Source organism: Rattus norvegicus, chromosome 1, assembly GCF_021556685.1.
Source record: "Rattus norvegicus strain SHRSP/BbbUtx chromosome 1, alternate assembly SHRSP_T2T, whole genome shotgun sequence".
Taxonomy (NCBI): domain Eukaryota; kingdom Metazoa; phylum Chordata; class Mammalia; order Rodentia; family Muridae; genus Rattus; species Rattus norvegicus.
Genome location: NC_141534.1, coordinates 258786722 through 258811012, shown reverse-complemented (window position 1 = coordinate 258811012; position 24291 = coordinate 258786722). Strand labels below are relative to the sequence as shown.

The 24291-nt window shown below is 49.0% G+C and overlaps 1 protein-coding gene across 2 annotated transcripts; it reads right to left on the bottom strand.

Annotated features, from left to right (window-relative positions):
* Positions 1 to 2211: 2211 nt before the first annotated feature.
* Positions 2212 to 24198, bottom strand: Sfxn2 (sideroflexin 2). 2 transcript variants are annotated; one of them, NM_001428504.1, is given in 12 exon segments: positions 2212 to 4254; positions 6350 to 6397; positions 7084 to 7133; positions 7425 to 7474; positions 8017 to 8083; positions 8783 to 8843; positions 11092 to 11177; positions 11404 to 11479; positions 13450 to 13548; positions 15875 to 16045; positions 16181 to 16365; positions 24077 to 24198. In NM_001428504.1, coding segments are annotated over 11 exon segments (969 nt in total). In that variant the 5' UTR covers positions 16342 to 16365; positions 24077 to 24198; the 3' UTR covers positions 2212 to 4154.
* Between the last annotated feature and the right edge of the window lie 93 nt (positions 24199 to 24291).

Here is a 24291-nt window from a genome sequence, read left to right as displayed (position 1 = left end):
CCCTGAATTCAGACCCCAGTATTTGCCATAAGGAACGGAGAATGGGAAGAGATACAGGGAGGAAGAGAGGGAAGAAGAAAGAAAAGATTAGGCTCCAATTATTCACAGGATGTATTAGGTTAGCTTTTTGATATAGGGTCTCCCCATGTTGTCCATGCAAGCCAAGAACTATGTAACTCAGGCTGCCCTCACAGTTACGAGTTAGTAGTTCCCATACAAAGCCCTGCTGTTCATTCTAACTGCCTTTCAACATCCCACAGGCCAATTCAAAGAAGGCAGAGGTGTTAGAAAATGACTGGACTGGGGATGGCAGGGCTCAAAGGTAGAACACTTACCTAACAGAAAGAGGACCTTGGGTTCCATGCTGGAACCTCAAAAGAAAATCAAATCATCTCAAAGTCCTCCTAACCTTGACATACTCTAAACTTGACATACTCTAGACTATTCCAAAAGATGACAACTGAGTTTGAAGTCACCCTGGTCTACAGAGTGAGCTCCAGAACAGCCAGGGCTACATTAAAAATAACCTGCCTCAGAAAACAAAAGCAAAAATAATCCTGTGAGGACAGACATGTCTCCGATAGAGAAAGCTAAGCAAAAGCTGTTCTTTACAGAGAACACAGTGAGGAAAAACTTCCCAGGTTCTGATGTTTCTTTTCCGGTTTGTTTTTGGAAGGGAAAAGCCAAAGTCAAGTTTCCCATCTTTAAAAGCCTGGCTGAAAAACGAACAGACTTTTCTTGCAACTACCAGCCAGCATCGTGTTTTCCATGTTAGTTATAACGTTCTTAAAGAACCCTGCAAACACACTTAGCAAGAGAAGCCAGAGACAAAAGGCCCACAGTGTGATCTGACAACAAATGTGGAAAGCAGACAAATCTGAAGACGGTAATGGCTGAGGGGCGGGAGGAAGGTGGGGTGTGGATGCTGATGTCCTTGGGTTTCCTAGGAGGGATAGGCTAAGTGTCCAGATTACAGGAGTACCACGGTGTGACTGGCCTGAAAGTTACTAAATCACACGATTTAAAGGGCTGGATTTGCGCTTACCTAGGAAGCGCAAGGCCCTGGGTTCGGTCCCCAGCTCCGAAAAAAAGAACCAAATAAATAAATAAATAAATAAATAAATAAATAAATAAATAAATGGCTGGATTTGGCTGGGCACAGAGATGCACAGCTGTAATCTCAGCACTCATGAATCCGGAGTGAGGCAATGAGAGGCTAGCCTGGACTCCATCAAAAAGAAAACAATTAGGGGTTGGGGATTTGGCTCAGTGGTAGAGCGCTTGCCTAGGAAGCGCAAGGCCCTGGGTTCTGTCCCCAGCTCCGAAAAAAAGAAATTTAAAAAAAAAAAAGGGGGGGGGGTTGGGGATTTAGCTCAGTGGTAGAGCGCTTGCCTAGGAAGCGCAAGGCCCTGGGTTCGGTCCCCAGCTCTGAAAAAAAGAACCAAAAAAAAAAAAAAAAGAAAAGAAAAGAAAACAATTTCATGGTTTCTGAGTTCCATTTTCCTTTTTAAGTGGGTGTGGGGCTAAATCGCAGCTGGGGTCTTAGCATGCAGTCTCCTTTAGTTCAACCACGTGGTGTCGGATGGATCCCAGCAGCGTTACCTCCTCAGGTTCCACCTCCGACCTACAGAGCCAGGAGCTGGTTACGGATAAGCCTTTCCACCTATTTTCACAACAGCTTCAGGTGACTGACTCTGGGATACATTTTTCCCCTTTGAGGCAGGGCTGGAATGTGCTATGTAGAGCAGGGTAGACTCAAACTCATGAAGATCCACCTGCCTCTGCTCCCCAAGTGCTGGAATTAAAGAAGTGCACCACGGGCTTAGTACACACTTTTAAGTCACAATTGTGGGGTAGGGGAAACATGTTAAAGTCTACATGCTGCATATACAGTGCCTATCACATATTCTAGTTTTTTTCTTTTTTATAACCCACTAAGAAATGTAAAAAGTATTTTTAGTTCCAAAATGCACAAGAAGATAACAGATAACAGGTGAATTTGAGTATGTTACGGCTGACCAAGTCCAGCCCTGAGGCAATATGTATTCCACTCTGGTAGACCTGTGGAGCACCAGCAAGGGCTGCCGGTGGATTCTTCCCCATTGTTAAGGACATCAGACAACTTGTGATAGGCTCTGGCATGCCAAGGCCAAAGTTAGGCCACAGATCCTGCTTTCCATCTGGAGTTAGTAGCTTAGTTTACAGACAGTGTTTCGTGTTCTCTCAAATCATTTATTCAGTTCATAATGGCGCATTTGAACAGGATCAGCAATCTTGGCAGACAAAACACATATACCCACTGACCCCAGGTAAGCCAGCCCCCCAAGGGTTTGTTGGTCCCGGGGGACTTCCTCTCTGAGGTGACCAAGTGAAGCCCCGTACCATTGGCACTGGCATTCTCTTTGGTGTGTGACCTAAAGGCTGAGGGAGGAAAGCCAGCAGGAAACTGAATATGTGGCAGGTGCCTTCCCTCACAGTGAGGGGCTTGGCTTGTAAAATAGAGCAGGCCACAAGAAGAGACCTCTCAGCTAAAGGTCCCGGAAGTAGATTTGGACATCATTTTAAGACAGAATGGTCATTTTCAAAGGGGTAGAACTTGATGTCCCACATAACTTTGGTAAAATGACTGTTTGACTGTACATTTTTTCCTGTTTTTTTGTTTTTGTTTTTGTTTTTTTAAGACAGGGTTTCTCTGGCTGTCCTGGAACTCATTGTGTAGACCAGGCTGCCCTTGAACTCAGAGGTTCACCTGTCTCTGCCTCCTGAATGCAGGATTAAAGGTGGATGCTGCCCTGAACACCCCCCCACCCGACCCCAAATACACACACACTTTTAAGGCTGTGGTCCTGGTGGATTCCCACTCAGAGGTCTCTGTCCTCTTATCAATACACGCCAGTCTCTTTGGTGTGAGACCCAGTGGGCTGAGGAAAGGAACTCATTGTCCATGATTTTTTGACTTTTTTTGTTTCGTTTTGTTGCTTGTTTGTCCTTTTTTTTGTACAAATAACTCCAAGAGCCTGAAAAACTCAAATCTAGCAGCTTTCCCAATGAGACAGCCCAGTCAGGGCACAATGGGGAAGGGTAGAGAGGAGTTCCCAAGAGGATTCCCATGGCTCCTTCTTCTCTTCCTGAATAGGGAGCTGGAGAAATGGCTCAGTGGTTAAGAGCAGTGGCTGCTCTCCCAGAGGACCTGGGTTTGATTTCCAGCAACCACACGATGGCTCACAGTGGTAACTCCAGTTTCAGAGGGTCTGACATGCTCTTTGACCTCTGTGTGCAGAGACATACATGAAGGCAAGACACCCATACCCATAAAATATTAAAAAAAATAAAATAAAAAGCCTTTTATAAGAATAATGCAGGTAAACGTTTCCCTTGCTTAGGAAGGAGGAAGTGGAGAAGAGGAAGGGATTGGTGTATCCTCTGTCCTGACTGGACAAGAATCACACGCTTCCTAATTACTCTGTGTGTGCATCTCAACACCAACAACCTCTGCTGAGAAGGCCTCAGCTTCTGGTCCCCAGGGACAAGGGTCAAGAACAAAGCAGACTTTGTTCTTGTTTGGGGGGAGGGGGGTGCTGTTTATTTTTTGGTTTTTTTTTTTGGTAGTTGTTTTTGTTTTTTGTGGTTGGGTTTTTTGTTTGTTTGTTTGTTTGTTTGTTTTTTTTTTTGAGACAAAGTTTCTCTGTGTAGCCCTGGCTGTCCTGGAATTAGGTCTGTAGACCAGGCTGGCCTCAACTCAGAGATCTGCCTGCCTCTGCCTCCTGAGGTTAAAGGTGTGTGCCACCACTTCCTGACCTTGAACTTCGAATCCTCTTGCATCCACCTCTCAAGTACAGGGATCACGAGCATAGAAAACTATGCCTGAATCATACCGGTGCAAAGATCTGAATCCAAAGCTTTGTGAACGCTAGGCAGACACTCCCAACCATGCTATATCCCCAGCCACCATGATCCCCTTTTGAATTTTGTCCTCTGGAATCCAATAAGTTAGGTGCTTACATAGAAAACAGGAGCCACCTCCCCACCCACCATTTCCCAGCCTGGCTTTCAGACCTTATCTCAAAGAGGAATGTAGACACAGGTATGTACAGTTGCCAGGGAAAAAGCTGGTCCACACGGCGTGTGAACTGGTCCTTGCAGGCACGGAGCACTTAGAGACCCTTATTAAAGTAGGCAAAAAGGACTTGTTCTCCATACTTGGCCTTGATGGTGTTCTGTAGCTCTGGCTCTAGATAGGAAACTGGTAATTCACTGAAAGGAAAACCAGAAGGGGGTTATGAGGATGCTACTAAGACAGTCAGCAGTTTACCCTGAGAAAAAAGCCCACCCATATGTCACCTCTAAGAAGTCCGTCCTACTTAGCATTAACTGTCAACTCGACATGGCCTACAGTCATCTGAAAAGAGTCTCAACTGAGTAAGTGTCTTCATCAAGGTGATCTGTGGGCATGTCTGTGAGGAATTGTCTTGGTTATTGGCTGATGTGGGAATACCCAGGCTAGGCAGCACCATTCCCTAGACAGGTCCCTTGGACTCTCTGAGAAAGCTAAGTCACTAAGCACCATGCCTCCGTGGCTTCTGCCTCAAGTTCCCATTTGAGTTCCTGCCTTGCTGCCCTGCCCTGCCCTACTCCCTGGAAGATTTTACTCAGTCTGCTTAGAGGTCCTTGGCCCTCTAAACTTCGTTGTCACTTCAGGACTCTTGAGTCTGTCTCTCTTTGTCTCTCTTTCCAGTGTAGCCACACTGAATAAAGTCTCTTCTGCTTTCCGTAAACAAAACAACAAGAACGACGAGAACGGGGTTGGAGAGATGGCTTCTAGAGGATTTTAATCCAAATCCCAGCAACCACGTCAGGAAGCTCAAGCCTGCCCTTACCTCCAGCTTCAAGGGATCCAAGGCCCTCTTCTGGCTCTTGCAAAGGCCAGCCAGCACGCAGAGACACACACATGGATAAAACAAACCCTTCTTCCCCCGAGTAGCTGTCAGTCACAGTGTTTGCCCAAGCAACAGAATGAAACTAGAAGAGTCCATTCTAATTTTTTAAAATATCACCCACCCCATTTTGCATGTGTATGTATGTGCACATGTGCACGGAGGCCAGAGATTGACATCAGCTGCCTTTCTCAGTTGTCCTCCATTTTATTTTGGGGACAAGGTCTCTTACTGAACCTGGAACTCACCAATCTAGCTAGGCTGGGCAGTCAATGAGCTTGGGGGGCATCCTGCCCCTGCCTCCCTAACACTGGGGTCAGAGGCACACACTACTACACCCAGCTCTTTTACATAGACTCTGGGCAATCTAACCCAGGTTCCAGAGTCTGCATGGCAAGTACTGTGCTAACTGAGCCAGTTCCCTACCTTTCCTTAAGTTTTTTTGAGACAGGGTTGTAAAGAAAGAAGAATGTTTTTAACTGTGTTTGTTTGCTAGGGTCCCGGACTGGCCTTGAACTCTCTTTTTTCCTTTTTTTTTTTTTTTAAGATTTATTTATTTATTATGTATACAGCATTCTGCATGCATGTATGCCTGCAGCCAGAAGAGGGCATTGGATCCCATTACAGATGGTTATGAGCCACCATGTGGTTGCTGGGAATTGAATTGAATTCAGGACCTCTGGAAGAGAAGTCAGTGCTCTTAACCGCTGAATCATCTCTCCAGCTCCTAGTCTTGAACTTTTGATCCTCCTACTTTAAACCCATGTCCTAACCGCAGTGTGGGATTACAAGTTCAATTCATGATCTTTACAGCCAAAATTATTACTGGAATTAAATGTCACATTTGACCTCCACCTCATCTACCTGGAGGTGGAGTTCTTGGCTTTAACATCTGCCTTCTCCACGAGTCTGTAAGCTCAGGACTCAGCAGGTGACCGGCAGATGGCCACAAGCCTGCACAGACAGCAGGTGACTGCTACTATCTCAGATCATGCACAGCTACACCTGTATCCTGGAGCCAGTCCCCAGCTAGGCCCAGGCTGACGTCCCCCCTCAATCTCTCCCACCCTCCCCTCCAGGAAGCACAGAGGCAGAAAAAGCACAGACCCGAAGAAGCAGAATAAATGCCTTTAAAGGCCAGATCCAGGCAGATGTGGCCTGGCTAACACTCAGTTGGCAGGACAAGAAGCCTCCTGTCACCCCCCGCCATGTCTCTAAGGCATTGAGTAAGATCAACACTTACTCCTGGCTTCTCCCCCAGTCCCTCAGAGTCCTGGCTGGTGTGCCATCCCCTCCCAACCCCCAAGTTAGAAGGCCAGAACTTAGGCAGATGCCCACTCCTCCCTCCTAGCAGGTCAGTTGAGAGCAGTAGCAGAGTGTTTGATAAAACAAAGCAGGCGACAAATGGCTGATACCATTCCTGAGGGAAGAGCCCGCACGCCACTGGCACCATGAAGAGGAGGCTGTAATAAGAAAGGAGAGAAGTGTTAGGGACGTGTCCCAGAGGCCTGGCCACACACTGTCCCTGAGCTCACACACCTGACCTGCCTTCCCTCCAGCCCTTCTCTGCTCCATTTTGAGACAGGGTCATGGTGTAGACCAGGGGGAGGAGCTGGCTGAGGGTGATCCTGAACTACTGATCCTCCTGCTCCTGCCTCCGCTGGGAGGACACGCACCTGTGTGCCACCGCCCTGACTGGGAATTGAACCCAGGGTCAGGTGCATACTAGGCAAGCAAGCCCTCTTACCCCTGAGCTCATCAGGACTTGGTGATGGAAATCGGTGTCCCTCCCCCTCCCTCCAACCTCCACTTCACAGGGCAGTAACAGGAGGGGAGAGAATGGTGTATCTAGGGAGAGTAAACAGAAGACTTCAAGGTCACAGGCACCTGTGCCTGTGCCACGAAGGGAAAGGAACCACTGCCAGCAGGGAATAATCAAAGACATCCCGGTCAATGGCAAGTTACTAAGAACATGGTGTGCCATTTTTTCTGTCTGTGACAGCCTCAACCAACCTCTGCCTCTTCTAAGAAATTCTTCTTCTCTAAAACCGCTCCAGACCTGAGGGAGCAGGGACCCGGGAAGAACCCCAGCTCACACGTCTGGGTGCCATGGCCGGCAAAGAGCCCATGCCATCGAGGACATACTCACAAGCAGCCACACAGCAAGACCTGCAGCGGGGCGTGAAGCACTTTCAACTTCTGCAGGAGGAAAAGAAAAAGAGAAGCAGAGGAAGTGTCCCAAGAAGGACTTAGACGCCGCAAACCACCTCCTGTGCCTACCCCACCAGAAGCTAGAGGCTGGGACCTGCTACCCTGATGGGGAAAAGGTGTGCCCCTGGCTCTCTGCAGATAAGGTCAGGAAGCCTGTTCTCATATCTGAAATAGAGGCCGGTAAAGGCTGGCACAGGCCCTGCTTGAGTAAAACAGGGTGGTGGTTCCCGGAAAGGCGCGGAGGGCCAGTTTCTGGGGTAGGCAGGGAGAGTGACCTACCTTCATCAGGTGTAGTCTCTCCAGCCTCTCCATGACGACTGGCAACAGGACTGGAAGAGACAAGCAGCTGAGAAGGAAGACAGACAGACTCACCAAGCCCACGGCTGCAGGCAGATCACAGTCTGAGGGGGCTGCTGTCGCCCCAAGACTTTCCAGAAAATACTTGCCATTGGGAGAAAAGCAGACTGCATAGGCACCACTAGACAGACTCCCCCCAAGTCCCAGAGTAAGTCTGCTTCCCGAAAATGCATTCACACACCCCTGGACCCGAAAAGTGTTTCACAGGCTCAAGCAAACACATTTGCATCTTATTCTGCAATACGCCCCGCTGGGATCAAGGGGGGCCATTGCTCTATCACTGTCTCCCAGATACCGCCCACCATTGCCCAGCATTATTAGCCAAATGAAGTTAACTTGCTCCCCCAAATCAGATGACGTGATAGAAACTGGAAGAGCATGTGTGGGTCCCCTGGGCTATCAGCTCTCACAGAAAGATTGAGAAGGTATGCCACCTCCCACCTGAAAGCTGAGGTGACCAAGGCATTGACCAGATATTCAAGGGTCCCCCCAACACAGGCATTCCCCATCTTACTCATGCCAGGGGCTGCCATGGTGATCCGAGAAATAACCACTTGTGTGATGCCCACAGCCGCAGCTCTCTGGGGGGCAGAGAAGGGCTATCAGGGGTCACTTATCAAGTGTTCATGGGCTACACTACAGAGGTGAGGGGGAACATGGCCAGGTTTGAGCAGGTGGAGGGGATGGATGGACCCACTAGGAGCCAAGTGTCTTACCCAACCCACCCACCTGAAATGATGGGGAGCCTGTCTGAAAAAATAAATGTGTGTGTGTGTGTGTGTGTGTGTGTGTCTGTGTGTGTATGTAGTGTGCCTGTTTATGTGTGTGTGTGTGTCTGTGTGTGTATGTGTCTGTGTGTCTCTGTGTGTGTATGTAGAGTGTGTGTGTCTCTCTGTGTGTGTGTGTGTGTGTGTGTGTGTCTGTGTCTGTGTGTGTATGTAGTATGCCTGTTTATGTGTGTGTGTGTGTCTGTGTGTGTGTGTCTGTGTGTCTCTGTGTGTGTATGTAGAGTATGTGTGTGTGTGTCTCTGTGTGTGTGTGTGTCTGTGTGTCTCTGTGTGTGTATGTAGAGTGTGTGTGTGTGTGTCTGTGTGTGTATGTGTCTGTGTGTCTCTGTGTGTGTATGTAGAGTGTGTGTGTCTCTGTGTGTGTGTGTGTGTGTGTGTGTGTGTCTCTGTGTGTGTGTGTGTGTGTAACCCATAATGGCACCCAGGGCATGTATGAGTATGAAGCCTTCTAGGAGGGAAGGGGGTCTGAGGGAAAGTCTCTCCTTTGCTTACCCGAGAATGGCCAAGCTCATTTTGGTTCCTGTCCTTCACACAGATGCCCTGGATGAGTTCCCTAAACAACAGAAGTTTCTGGACGTTAGGAAGTAGGTGCAAGGAACCTGCCTGGCAGGTGACACATCGGGTTACCAGCTCCAAGGACGGATGCAGGAGGAAGCCCCCTCTTGCAACCTGGCCCGTCAGTCTCCCTTCTTCATCCCAGAGTGGATGGTATCTCAGAAGTAACCCTGAACCGTGGCCAAGAAAGCCAGCCCTGGATCCACACTGTCTCACTGGACTCCTGAAGCTGTAGGTATATGTGTGACCTTGAGAATGGTCTTCAACCCTTCTAAACCTCAGTTTTCCTCATGTGGAGAATGGGGACAATTCTGGCACCTACTTCATGGAACCTAATGAGAGTTAAATGAGCTACTGGCCAAGTTCTGAGACCAGTGTCTGACTTGTATCCATTCCCCAAACAGTAGCTATTCTGTTCTTAGACAAGCTCTTGGCATCCCTCAGTTGGAAACCAGGGAGATAGCCACACTCGCTCATCTGCTTGGGAGGCTAGGCAGAGAAAGGAGTTGGGTAGAGTGGAGAGATGTCCACGCACGACGCTCTGCAAGCTCTTTCTACAGGGGTTGCTGTGGTAAGCTTCCATCTACCAACAAAATATGGCTGTAGTTATGGACAATGGTGGCAATGGCATCTAAGATACCCAGTCCTTATGCCACCTGTGTTCTAGGAAAATGCAAAAGGGAAAAGGAAGAAAACAGAAACTAGGCTGGGGACGCAGCTCGGTAGTCACCCTTGGCTAGCATTCAAGTTAAGCCTCCAGGATCAATACCAGCATGTCAGAGAGAAAAAAAAACAAGATGGGGGAGGGGGAGAGGAGGGGGAGGGGGAGAGGAAGAGGGAAGGGGGAAAGGGGAAGGAGGGGGAGGGGGAAGAGGGAAGGAGGAGGAGGGGGAAGGGAGAGAAGGGGAAGGGGGAAGGAGGGGGAGGGGGAGAGGGAGAAGGAGGAGGAAGAGGGAGAAGAAGAAAAAGAGGAGGAGGAGGAGGAGGAAGAAGAGGAGGGGGAGGAAGAAGAAGAAGAAGAAGAAGAAGAAGAAGAAGAAGAGGAGGAGGAGGAGGAGGAGGAGGAGGAGGAGGAGGAGGAGGAAGAGGAGGAGGAGGAGGAGGAGGAGGAGAAGCAGAAGCCGCCGCCGCCACCATTATTCCATTATTTCTGGTAGTACACAACTATAATCCCAGCACTCCAGAAGCAGAAGCAGAAGCAGATCAGTGCATGCTCTAGGCCAGCCAGGTCTACACAGTGCGACACAGTCCAGAGGCTAAGAGTACACACTGCTTTTGCAGAGGACCTGAGTTCAGTGCCCAGCACCCACATCAGTTTCACAGCTGCCTGCAACTTCAGCTCCATGGAGATCCACTGAGTCCAGTCTCTGGGCACCTGCATCACATACGCGTACGTACCCAGACATACATACACATGATTAAAAATAAAATCTTGGGGCTGGGGATTTGGCTCAGTGGTAGAGCGCTTACCTAGGAAGCGCAAGGCCCTGGGTTCGGTCCCCAGCTCCGAAAAAAAAAAAAAAAAAAAAAAAAAAGAACCAAAAAAAAAAAAATAAAATCTTTAGTCAGGCATGGTGGCGCATGCCTTTAATCCTAGAACTCAGATGGCAGAGGCAAAGTGGATCTCTGTAAATTCAAGGCCAGCCTGGTCTACATAGTAAACTCCCATGTCAGCTAAGGACACAAAGTAAGTCCCTCTCTCTAAAAAGAAGACAAGAAGCAAAACCGGCAAGATGCGGTTTCTGCTTTACCTTTTGCTAAAATCTTAGTTGGGCTCTGGGGGCATCCACCCCCTCCGCTGGCTTCTCAGAGCATCTGGATACTGTGCTAGCATCAGGGGCTCAGCGCTGCCGCATCTCCTCCCCTAAGCTAAGAGTTTGGGACACAGGCAGAGTCTGCAGCTCTGACTTTCTTTCACTTGAACAGGATCTAAGCTAAGGATATACCTTTAGGGATAGAGCACAAGGCATTGAGTTCGATCCCCAGCATGAACAAGAAGAAAATGACTGGTCCACAGGTCCATGCTTAATCAACCTCACTCCACACCCAGTACACTAAATTTAAGCCACCCACCATTCTTTGGGCCATGACAGAGGAATGGCGGCCCTCGGGGACCTTTCAAAACTGGGCCTATTGGTCTTCCCTGTACTGCCCAGTCCCAGAAAGCTACCGGCTCAGCGTCTTGCCTCCTTCCCATCCCTGCTAACCCTGTGATGGAGAAGGAGCACAAGGCCCCCTGTACTCACTGCTGTCGCATCATTGGGATATTGACACAGTTAGCAGCAGCTACAGCAGCAAAAGGCACCCATCGGCCCACCAAGGGTGGAGCTCTCTGTTGAAGGTAGGGAACAAAGGAAGTTATTCAAGCTCATACGAAGAGGGGGATAGAAAGGCTTTGGATTATACAGGAAGAGAGGCAATTAAACTCTGCCAGTGTCCTGTGTCCAGACAAACACTCTGGAATCCTCAAACTCCTATGAGCAAAGAAAAGCTGTTTTCTCTGGAACTCTGCTGCCCTCTGGTGGCCACTCTTCTCACAGCACCCCAGCCGTACATACCTTTGTCCATAAGTTCATGCCCACTGCAGTGGCCACGGCAGTGGAAGTAGCTATGAAGTAGGAGAGGGCCATCTGCCTAGTGAAAGAGAAATGCCAGATGGATGAGTGTGTAGGTGCTGGGAGTAGTGTCACAGTGGCTCAGGCAAGGCCAGGGGCTTTAGTGAGTAACTCAGGGCTCGTGAGACCGGTCTCTAGAACCATCTCACACACACACACACACACACACACACACACACACACACACGCACACACACACACACCCAATTCCCACCACTCCGTGCCAAGCACCCTTGGTCCTCTTTTAGTGCATTAAACACACCACACGGTTTTCTGTCAGAACCAATGTATATTGCTGCTGCTCCCTGTTTAGAGAACCCTCCTGGCCTCCTACATGTTTGTATCCTTTTGCTGGCTAGAGTTTTATCTCAACTTGACACAAGCTAAAGTCTTAAGGTCAGGCTTTAGGGAAGCCATTGGGGCTTTTTTTTTTTTTTTTTTTTTTTTTTTTTTTTTTTTTTTTGGAGGTGGGGACTGAATCCAGGGCCTTGTGCTTGCTAGGCAAGCGCTCTACCACTGAGCTAAATCCCCAACCCCGGGGCATTTTCTTGATTAGTGGTTGATGGGGCAGGGGACGGCCCAGCCCATTGTGGGTGCTGCCATCCCTGGGCTGGTGGTCCTGGGTTCTATGAGAAAGCACACTGAGCAAACCAGAGGGAGCAAGCCAGTAAGCAGCGCCCCTCTATGGCTTCTGCATCAGCTCCTGTCTACTGTCCTGCTTGAGTTCCTGCTCTCCCTGCTTTGGGTGATGAACTGTGAGTGAAACAAACCCTTTCCTCCACAGGTTATTTTTCATGATGGTTTCACTGCATGGACTTCCCCAGGGGCCAGTCTGAACAGATCTCCAGTCCAACCACTCGTCTCCATGACCACAGCAAAGTCAAGCTGAGGTCACTGTAGACTTTTTCATGTGTTTGGTTTGGTTTGGTTACTGAGCAGGATCTCAGCACATAGTCCTGGCTGGCCTAGAACTGCTATACAGAACAAGCTGGCCTTGAACTCACAGAGATCTGCCTGCCAGCCTGTTGGAAGATCTTTAAACAGAGCCTGCTATGTCTTACTCATCAGGGACTCTCAAGCCTCTGGGACCTTGCCTGGCATATAATTAACACTCAGCAAAATTCTGGGACTAGAGAGATGGCTCAGTGGTTAAGAGGACCCAGGTTCAATTCCCAGCTCCCACACCCAATGACTTATAACACCTGCAACTCCAACTGGAGGGTATCTAACTCCTTCTTCTGGCTTCTGCGCACACATGTGGTGATCAGTAACAAAACACACACACAAACAAAAGTAATCTTGGGGCAGGAGAGATGGTTCAGTGGTCAGGAGTACTGTTTTAATTTTGGTTTTAAGACAGGGTCTCACTGTGTAGCCCAGGCCGGACTGAAACTCACAGAGATCCTGCCTCTACCCCGTGAGTGCTGAGATTGAAAGTGTGAGCCACCATGCCCAGCTTGGTTTTTGTTTTCAGTTCTTATTTTTAAATTATGTGTGTGTGCATGTGTGCACATAGAGGTCAGGTCCCCCTGGAGCTGAGCACCGACCGGATCTGGGTGCTAGGAAGCTCTGGAAATGCAGGGCATGCCCTTAACTCCTGAGCCATCTCTAGGGCTCAAGAGCATTGGCTGCCCTTGCAGAGGACCCAGGTTGTGTTCCCAGCTCACATAGTGAGCTCACATCCACCCATAACTCCAGTTCCAGGGGATCCAATGCCCTCTTCTGATTTCTGCAGGCACCGGGTATGAATGAAGTGCACAAACAATAACACAAAATAAATAAATCTAAAAAGTAGAAATAAATATTTTTTTAAAAAAAGAAAAGAATACATTAGTCAAATGAATGGCTATCTTGACATAGTCTGGGGAAAAGACACTCTAAGTTGGTCTTACTATTTCAAACCCTGGGCACCTGCCCAGCGTGGGCCCCACTTCGAAAGAAAAGACAGAAGGGTTGCTCTGGGGAGGCGGAGGATAGCAGGTCTCCTACCTGACTGATGTGGGGGACACTGCATTCCGGTTGGTGTAGTTGACCAAGGCATTAAAGGATTGGTTCACCCACTGCCAGAAGACGACGGCAGGCATGGTCCTACAAACAAGGGAGGCAGGAGAGATAAAGAGGGGCCTAGGGTCTACTAGGCAACATAGCATCTGCAGCTTTCTAAGCTCTTCCTCTCACACGGGGTAAAATCCTGCTTTGTTTTTTCTTGGAATTTTTCTGCCCTTCCTGAGATAATCACTGTGTGTCCTGTTCCCATGACTCAAAATTCTTTCTCCCCAAACTGCTTCCCAATCTCCATCATGCTGCATCTCCAAAACGGCAGACCCTAAATTATTTAATCCCTGGCACCTGGACCAACAACTAACTAAATGAACACAGAGGAGTAGAGGACTTGGAGAAGGCAGGGAGGGGAGAGTCAAAGGTTGAAAGCTTATCCCCTTCCCAGCCGAGAAGAGCAAGAAAAGGCCTTCCCTTTTTCATTTGGGTGTCAAACATTTAAAACATAAATCAACTGTGGAAACTATACTTTAAGAATTTAGGGAGCTGGAGAGATGGCTCAGCTGGTTAAGAGCACTAACTGCTCTTCCATTGGTCCTGAGTTCAATTCCCAGCAACCACATGGTGGCTCATAACCATCTCTAATGGGATCCAATGCCTCTTCTGCTGTGTCTGAAGGCAGCTACAGTGTACTAGTATACATACAACAAATAATTTTTTTAAAAGAAAAAATTTAGGAGGAGCTGAGCACAGTGGCATGTGCCTTTAGTTCCAGCACAGGGGAGGTGGAGGCAGAAGGCAGAAGGCAGAAGGCAGAAGGCAGAAGGCAGAGGCAGAGGCAGAGGCAGAGGCAGAGGCAGAGGCAGAGGCAGAGGCAGAGGCAGAGGCAGAGGCAGGGGCAGAGACAGGGGCAGAGGCAGGGGCAGAGACAGAGGCAGAGGCAGAGGCAGAGGCAGGGGCAGAGGCAGAGGCAGGGGCAGAGGCAGGGGCAGGGGCAGAGGCAGGGGCAGAGGCAGAGGCAGAGAGGCAGAGGCAGAGAGGCAGAGGCAGAGAGGCAGAGGCAGAGAGGCAGAGGCAGAGAGACAGAGGCAGAGAGGCAGAGGCAGAGAGACAGAGGCAGAGGCAGAGGCAGAGGCAGAGGCAGAAGCAGAGGCAGAGGCAGAGGCAGAGGCAGAGGCAGAGGCAGAGGCAGAAGCAGAGGCAGGGGCAGGGGAAGAGGCAGGTGGTTCTCTCTGAGTTTGAGGTTTAGCCAGTTCCAGGCCATCCAGAGTTACATTGTGATACTCTGTCTCAAAAATAAAGCAATATCAACAAACAAGAAAGAACTTCGGAGGCTGGTAAACTGCTAGATGAGGAAAGACCCTGAGTTCTAGCCCCAGGTCCTAGGTCTCACCGAAAGAGAAACTTTGGCTGTTAAATTGCCCTTTGACCTCAAACTTAAGAGATCTACCTGCCTCTGCCTCCAAGTGCTGGGATTAAGAAGCAAACCACCACCACCTGGCAAAAGTTTTGTTGTTTAAAAAAAAAAAACACGGGGCTGGAGATTTAGCTCAGTGGTAGAGCACTTACCTAGGAAGCGCAAGGCCCTGGGTTCGGTTCCAGAAAAAAAAAGAACCAAAAAAAAAAAAAAAAAAAAAAAAAAAGAAGGAAAGAAAGAAAGAAAGAAAAAACACTTATTTGGGCTGGAGAGCTGGCTCAGTGGTTAAGAGCATTGACTCTGTTCCAGAGGTCCTGAGTTCCATTCCCAGCAACCACATGGTGGCTCACAACCATCTGTAATGGGATCTGATGCCCTCTTCTGGTGTGTCTGAAGACAATGTATTCACATATATACAATAAATATTTTTTTAAGTGTATCTTCCCACTTCAAATTATTAAAAAAAAAAAAGACTTACTCCTTTAATTCAATTACTATAGGGGCAGGGGCAGAGGGGCAGAGGGGCAGAGGGGCAGAGGGGCAGAGGGGCAGAGGGGCAGAGGGGCAGAGGGGCAGAGGAGCAGAGGGGCAGAGGGGCAGAGGGGCAGAGGGGCAGAGGGGCAGAGGCAGGTTGAATTTCCTTGAGTTCAAAGTCAACCTAATCTACATAGAGTTCTAGGTCAGCCAAGGCTACACAGTGAGACTCTCAAAACAGTAAACTAGTAATACCCCTCAGGATGCCTAGCGGACTGAGCACTCAGGCCTGACTGCATCACCATGAGGCCCCTGCAGTAGTTCTGAGTGAGGTCATGAACAGTCACTTCGCTTCGCTTCAGGAGTCCCACCTAGCAAAGGCGGATGACAGAGCACCTGTGTGTGTGATTGAGAGGGGAAAGGCCATTCCCACGAAGAGCTTACTTAGCATGGTGCCCGGGATCTGGGAAGTGACTGATGGAGGACTGTCATTACAGCTTAGCCCTCCTCCATCTTGGGACTCACCTGTAGAACTGGAGCATGAAACCTGTGATGATCATGCCACCAGGGACCTGGAAGGACATCCGCCCGATGACATTCATCTTCTCCCCAGTGTCAGGGTGGAAGGCGGAGTCATAAAGCTTCTTAGCATACAGGAGCTGCTCCACCTGAGTGCCAGGGGGCATTAGTCCCATCCTGTCACCCAAGGACAACATCAGTGACACCCTGACCTGATGCCTGCCTCCTGCCTCCCCGTGCTTCTCCTGACTTCCTGAGACCTTTGCCAGCTCCCCCAGCCCCAGCTTCTCCCTCCCCTGACCACGTCCTCACCTGCTCTTCTCCACCACCGACTTGGCCCAGTCCAGCTCCTGCTCTGACACAAACACAGTTCGAGGATCTGTGATGTTAAAAAAGTGCTTCACGCGCCCCAGGAAAGTGCACTGGTCCCAGCGGGGAGCATCGATGTTAAAGCCAGACAGATCGACTTCCATATTGTTCAAACACAAACTACAGACCTAAGAAACAAAGAAAGAGTGAGAGTTGATCCCTCAATCAGTTTTCCTGAGGCCCCGGCAGTCAGGGACCCTAAGCATCCCCTGTGATGATCTAGGGGCCCGATGAATGGTGATGAAACTAAGCAACTGCCAACAAGGTTTCCTGGTCCACGTCACTAGCCAGCCTTGTGCGTGATCACACTAAGGGAGACGGTGTCTGCCACAGAGGAGCTCAGTCTGACTCAGCAATAAGAATTCATCAGAACTAGCGTAATATCCCCTGTACTAGCAGGGAAACAGGAAGCAGGTATTCTGAAATAGAAGCCCTCTGCTTTCACCAACTGCCTGCATTGAAACTCTTTACCAGTCTAACCACCACAGCAGCAAGAGTGCGAGGTGGCTAGACACATTGTCTGTAGTCAGGAAGCAGAGGATCCAGTCTCCCACAGCTCCCCACCTCACCTAAGGGGGCTGGGGAGTGGGCCCCAGAAGCATCTGTGGAAAGGACAGGACACGGGTTCAGACTTGTCTGATCTCAGCAGCGTTCTAAGGCCTTGGCATACCAGTTGGATGCCTGTTACTTTTACATGTTGGACGCCTGGAAATGCAAAAGGGCAGTTCTAATTCTACTGCGTGTTCAAGAAGTAGTCTGGCTCCTTCCATCCATAGCTGTGGTGGTCCCTGTGCACCAGGGTAGCCAAACTTGGGAAAACAGTTCCCGAGTGGCTGGCTGTCTTACACTGCAGGGGCTCTCTCCTCTCAACTGGATCTGCATTTCCACAAAGAGGAGCCTTGGGTGGCTACATGGTCCACAGGACCTCTTTCTCATTACCCATCCCAGTGAAAAAGCGTGGGGGTTCTCTCTAATGGTACTGTCCCTTTCACAACTGTAGGTGCTTTCTCGAGTCTGGCCAGTGACCCTCTGCTTCCCATCTCTCCGCCAATGTAGGTCTAAAGTCAGTGAGCAGGAACCACGAGGCAGCCTAGATGTTATGCTGTGTTCAAACCTCCAGACTTCCCAGGTATGAGCTGAACACCTATTACCGGCCAGGATGGAACACAGATGACCTCTGTGACCTCTGATCCTGTTCCCAGTAGGGTCCTTGCTTCCTTCCGGAAGCTCCAGAGTCAGGTTTCCGCCATCTGCATTTCTCTTTTTTTTTTTTTTCCGGAGCTGGGGACCGAACCCAGGGCCTTGCGCTTCCTAGGTAAGCGCTCTACCACTGAGCTAAATCCCCAGCCCCTCTCTTAACTTTTTCTCGTTTCAAATTCCAACCAAAACGGCCCACTGGGTTCTGCTGACAACACTGGAGAGCTTTCATAGCCCATGGCTCCAAACTCACCCATCCACAGTACTCCTGAAGGCCTAAAGCCTGCAAGCCCTGTGATCAGGTGGAACACGGCAAGAGCCCCTCTCCTTACAGTTCTGGGGTTACTTCCTTGTGGCAGCAACAAGACAACGTATGAACGTTGGGAGGGAGATGGGGGTATTTGGGCTCATGGTTCATATGAATGCATCCCTTGGAGGTGAGGAAGGCCCGGTGTTAGAATGAGGCGACCGGGAACACTGTGTCTGCATCAGGAAGCAGTGAGAGACAAAGCTGGTGCCCACCTAGTTTCACTCTAGGACCTAAGCCCATGGGTTGGTATTTAAAGTGGGTCCTACCCAGTCAATCCTCTCTGGAAATCCTCTCCGCCCCCCACAGGCACGCTCAGCAATGTTTCTCCTAAGTGGTTTTAAATGCAGGGCGACCTGCTGCGGATATGGGTAGCCACCCTGCGAGAGTTATACCTTCTGCCCTGGATTTTCAAGGGCCAGCAAGAGCTCATGTAGCGCCATACCGCTTCCAAAGGCACGGCCCCTCTCTCAGGGTAAACCCATCCCAGGGCGCCCTGCTCTTCACAAAGAAAAGAGAACTCTCCCCCGTGGCTCCTGCAGGCAAGCTGAGAGTGAAGATTTGCCATCACGGAGGACAGCTTGACTGAGCTCAAGAGAGCAAATTGCCACGCTCCCAATACACCCACAGGTACATGTAGGATGATGTCATTATGCAGCAAGGCGGGTCCAGGGTAGGCAAGGCGTATCATTGGATGACAAGGAAAAATAGGCGGGGAAAAGTGGAGGGAGGAGGAGCGAAGTGAAAGTTGGAGATCACGAGGAAGATGATTCCGATCCAGGTGGTCTAGGTCAATTTTATCTTGTCTAGGTGGGCGGTTTCTATCTTTATTAATTGGCAGTGAGTTTATTTTGTGGATGTATTGAAGATTGAGAATTTAACACATAAATGTGATTGTTAGGTTACAGTTTGTTGAGTCGTGATTTTACCGGGTTGGGAGTTTTTAACTACCAGGGGGCGGTTGCTAGGAGTGTGGGCATCGTCCATGGCAGGAAACTGAGATAGGCCAGCTGCTGCTGGATTTCTAGAGCCTAGCTGGAACCAGAGAGTTCGCGGCTAGCAGAGAGCTGGCAGGAGAGATACTAATCTGAGATAAACTAGCACTAGTTCAAATGGCCCGCCAGAGCCAGAACTGGCCAGAGAATGCGACCACCAGGGTATACACGGGAACAGGTTCCGCCCCCTTTTTATTTTTACTGCAAAATGTACACATGCCACCAATACTCCTACATGTGCAATGCACATCTACAGAGTGAACCCTCTCTGGTATCTCCTCCCACCTTCAACTTAACATTACAAAGTCCTCTGCCTTTCATACAAAAGCCCCTCCACCAGGATGTGGCAGTCACATGCTGAAGTATGCAGGTGGCTTTGGCTAAAGTATGCTGATGGCTTTTGCTTTCCGTACTATTTATTTGCATGTCTGTTTTTTTTTTATTTGGAGAGGGGGAGGTGCATGCCGTGTGGAGGTTCAGGGAGCAGCTTGTGGGAATCAAGTCTTTTCCTTCCCCTCTGTGGGTCTTGGGAATTGGGCTGAGGTTATCACTTTTGCTTCCTTTACAGAGGTCAGGAGAGAATGCACACAGTGCTTGGTTTTTTTAAATATGTTTATTTATCATATGTATATGAGTACACTGTAGCTGTCTTCTGACACACCAGAAGAGGGCATCAGATCCCATTACAGATGGTTGTGAGCCACCACGTGGTTGCTGGGATTTGACCTCTGGAGGAGCAGTCAGTGCTCTTAACTACTGAGCCATCTCTCCAGCCAGTGCTTGGTTTTTAAAAGTAAATCATAAGGTTCCTCCCAAAATTTACATCATGTATCTGAAACATCTCCCCACAAAGGGCATTGTTGGCTGACTCCTTCAGGGATAACTCAGGTCTTCGATTCTGAGCCCTCACACAGCGTCCTGCCCTTCCTCACAGCATCATGGGCTTTTGTCATTCAAAAATGTATGTAACATCTGCTTCCCCCAGACTGTGAAGTTCATTAGTACTGTAACCACGTCTGTATCACACATATGCCCTCCAAAAACGTACTATGGGATAGATGTTACAATTTATCTTGGGTCCTCTTGATCTCAAGGATGGCACTTCTAAGTCAAACTCAGGCTTGCCTTGGTCACACAGTAAGAGTATGTCTGCTTCCCTGAAGCTACACACTGTCAATCCCACCAGTACCAAGCCATATGAGGTCTCTTGGTTTTGTCCACAGTTACGCTCCCACACAAGCTACAAGTAGTCCTTCTTACAGTAGCCACTGTATACAAGCATGGCCCACACCAAACACTTCTGGCAGAGAAAGGTGAACATCAAGCCAACCCAGGCTGAAAAATCTAACGCAAGGTCACAAGGCTGTGACTCTAACTCACCCGGAGAGGTCCTCTGCCTGCTACAATCTATTTCCCACCTTAAAAAAGAAAAAGAAGGAGCTGGAGCGATGTCATCTGTAACATGTCATCAGGTAGAGATGTGCATCAGTAATCCCCATGCTGGGGTAGGAAAGTGGGGGGGCCAAGAAGAAGATTCTAGGACTCCACCATCCAGCCAGTCTAACTGAACAAGCTCGAGGTTCAGTGAGAGACCCTGACTCGAGACTGGATCTATCTGATGTTCATTTTTATAGCAGCAGGAGCTCTGGTTGTGGGGAAAGGGATTGAAGAAGACACCCACTGTCTCCACATGCACACACTCACACAAACACATGCATAACTCACTAAATAAACAAAGAAATCCAGAAATGGAAGCACATGTCAGAAACCCCCATGTTTGAGAGGCAAAGACATGAGGATCAAGAGTTCAGAACTGGGCTCGAGAGACAGTATCTTAGTTATTATGATCTAATGCTATGAAAAGACGCCATGCAGGAGTTTTTGTCTGTCTTTGGTTTTTGAAGACAGGGTCTCTTTATGAAGCCCTGGATGTTCTGGAACTCACTCTATAGACCAGGCGTGGCCTCAAACTCACAGAGATTTGCCTTCCTTTGCCTCTCTCTCATGAGCACTGGAATTAAAGGCATGTGCCACCACCACCCAGCTGACTATAGCATCTTTTAAAAGAAAGCATTTAATAGGAGGCTTGCTTACAGTCTCAGAAGTTTAGTCCATGACCACCAAGTAGGAAGGCTGGCAGGCATGGTGCTAGATCAGTAGCTAAGAGCTTACATCCCGATCCACAGGGAGCTGGTGAGAGGAGACTGAGCCTGGCATGGGGTTTTTGAAACCTCAAAGGCCATCCCAATGACACACCTCCTCCAACAAGGCCACGCCTCCTAATCCTTCCTAAACAGTTCCACCAACTGAGAACTAAACATTCAAATATATGAGCCTATGGGGGTCATTCTCACTCATACCACCACAGATGACTCAGGTAATGCCCTTGCAGAGGGCCCCAAGAGTTCAGTTCCCAGCATCCACGTGATGGTTCCTGCAAACATCTGACTCCAATACCAGGGGATCTAAAACCTCTTGACCTCTGTGAACACCAGACACTCAGGCAGTACACAAAGAGGCAGGCAAATACTTATATACAAGTCAAAGAAGGCTGAGCACAGCGGCACACCCCCCTAGTAATCTGAAAACTTGGGAGGCAGAGTCAGCTGGATCTCTGTGAGTTCAAGGAGAGCCAAAGCTACATATTGAGACTCTGTCTCAAACAAACCAAAACCAACCAACCAAATAAATAAAATAAAATGTTTCTTTGTTTTAAAACAAGTTCAGACAAATCTGGGTGATACATTGAAACAACCTGGGGGTGGGGGGGGGGGAGCCTGTTCACTCTCCAGAAATACAGTGGTGAAAGGAGGAAACAGACTCCAGCAAGTAGTCCTCTGACCCCACTCACAGGGTGTCAATCAACTCAGCCGCCCCGATGTCTATTAGCATACCAAAGTGTCTGCTGGCCTTCACCTCACTCATTCCCTGTGGCTCCTCCCAGCTCTTCTCACCCCACCCCTATCCTCAGCTCACTAGAAACAGCTTTCTTTCCTCTAGCTTCTCAGTCCTATAGAACACCACTCCTCACCCAGGCCCCCACCGCACCCCACCTCCCTCACCACAGAGAGAGAAGAAAAAAATAATAAAGCAGACTAGTAGTAGTCTTTGCAGAGAAAGCTCATCTCCTCTAGCAAGCGGTACCAAAGCTCAAAACAGAACCATAGGCATAGTTCTAAGATAGAATACTTGTCCTGTAGGCACTAGGCCTTGGGAGATCCAGGCAGCTCAAAACTCTGCAAGACCAGACCAAAGACCACTGACACAGTAGCCTACTCTCTGTCAGGTTGCCTAGAGCAAGCAGGAGAATGACAGTAATAATTAAACCAGTAGGATCAGGCCCATGTTTCCAGACACTCATCTGACTCCAAGGTGACAGTGAAAACGGATACCATACCACCAGAGAGGAATCTGAATGTGACCTTTCCCATAAAAGAGCCCCACTGTGGAGACCAATAGATTAGTAGATAAATGGGAGGGGGCTCTCTAATCTAACCACGCACCTTGGGCCTCTGCTTTCTCTTTCTTTTCATTTTTTTTTTTTTTTGTTTTTTTTTTTTGAGACAGGGTTTCTCCATGTAACCCTGCCTGTCCTAGTAGACCAGGCTGGCCTCAAACTCAGAAACCTAGATGCCTCTGCCTCCCAAGTGCTGGGATTCAAGGCATGCATCACCACCACCTGTCTAGATTAGTCAAGATTCGGGATTGGCATTTTTTTTTCTCCAAGGATCTGATACAAGTATGCAGGCAGCAGATGTTCTGATAGTTTTAAAAACTTTGAGGGAGAAATGGCTCGGCAGTTAAGAGCAATTGCTGCTCTCACAGAGGACCTGGGTTCAATTTTCAGCACCCACATGATGACTGACAGCCATCCATAATTCCAGTTCCAGGGTACCAAAGACACATGTGGAGCATTACATACATGTAGACAAAACACTCATATACATAAAGCAAAAAAAAATTTAAAGGTTTTATAAAAAGTACTTTACTTGATTGTAAAAAGACCTGAAAACTAGCAGGGCATAGTGATTCACACTATGTACCAAGTACCCATGAGTACCCAGGAAGGAGGCAGATCTATGTAAATTTCAGGCTAGTGTGGTCTACATAGTGAGTTTCAGGCCAGCCAGAGTTACATAGTAAGAATCTGTCACAGGGGCTGGAGACATGGCTCAGAGGTTGAGAGCACTGACTGCTCTTCCAGAGGTCCTGAGTTCAAATCCCAGCAACCACATGGTGGCTCACAACCATCTGTAATGGGATCTGATGCTCTCTTCTGGTGTGTACTCACATACATAAAATAAACAAACTAAAAAAAAAAAAAAAAAAAAAAGAATCTGTCTCAGAACAATGACGACAATAAGCCTGAAAACCCATACTGGAAAAATCTGCTTTTGTTTCAGTAATCTTAACTAGGTTGGTGGAAGAGGTGAAGCCTGAAACCCGGATTAAACTATTAATAATATGTAGCCCTTTCTTTGCGACAGGAATTGCTCTATGTACTTGACATGCTCGGAAAGATAGGTAACTGGTACACGTGCATCAGCAGACATCCAGAGATACCACTTCTACCTAAACTATCAGCTGTTAGAAGAGTTCTCTGTTTACTAACAGATATAAACAGCTCTGAGGAGAGGGACGTAGTGTAGCTCAGTGGCAGAGAAGGCTTGCCTGCCCAGTACAAATCTCTGCCTCCTGAGTTCAGTCCTGGAGGGCAAACGGCATTCCTACCTGAGCCACAGTGTTTACAAGCAACACTATAAAATAAAGGGTTTACAAGTTAGTTCAAGTCCGGACTCTATCATCTACACCTAGGGCTGCAAGGAAATTAAACCTCGTATAAGAAACATTCCACTAGGAAGAATGCAATTTCCACGACGGCAGGTTGTACTCCAGTGTCAAGAACCCGACCTGCCACAAAGGTAAGGGTAACTTTCCAGTGGTCCCGCTTGCAGTCCAACATGGCTTTACCAAAATCCAGAGGATCCCAGACAATTTAACACTCCCGATGCCGGCTAACCTCAATGCTAGGGACTGGTTCCTAACCTGCCTATCGCCCTCTCTCAGGGGACCTCCCCCAACCCAGCAGAAATCACCTATCCTGGAGATAGACACTCAGCCCACAACTTCTGAGCCCTAAATCCTGACACCCGAAGACAACGAGGTTCAGAAGAGAGGAATCCACTGGAGCCCTGGTCCGTCCCTCCCGCCACGCGGCTTCTACAGATGCAAGTCCAGCACGCAGTGCCTGGCAGCCACCACAGAAGGGAGCCAGGCTCCCTTCGGAGGCGCGGGGAATAGGAGTAGCTGTGCTTTTGGCTTGCACTTGAGGACTCTTACCTGGTCCCAGAGGGGATGCAGCCCGCGACAGCCACCAGACGAAGCTGACTAGGAAAGCAGAACTGAAGTGTCGCGGCTAGGCCCGGGAACCACCCCCTCGCCCTACGCCCACCTTTCCGACCAATCACAGGCCACAGGCTCCGGCCAGCCACGTGGGCGGTTTTGCACCTCCCGCAGGCCCGCTCGCCAGCTCGCCCCGCCCTCCCGCCACTCCC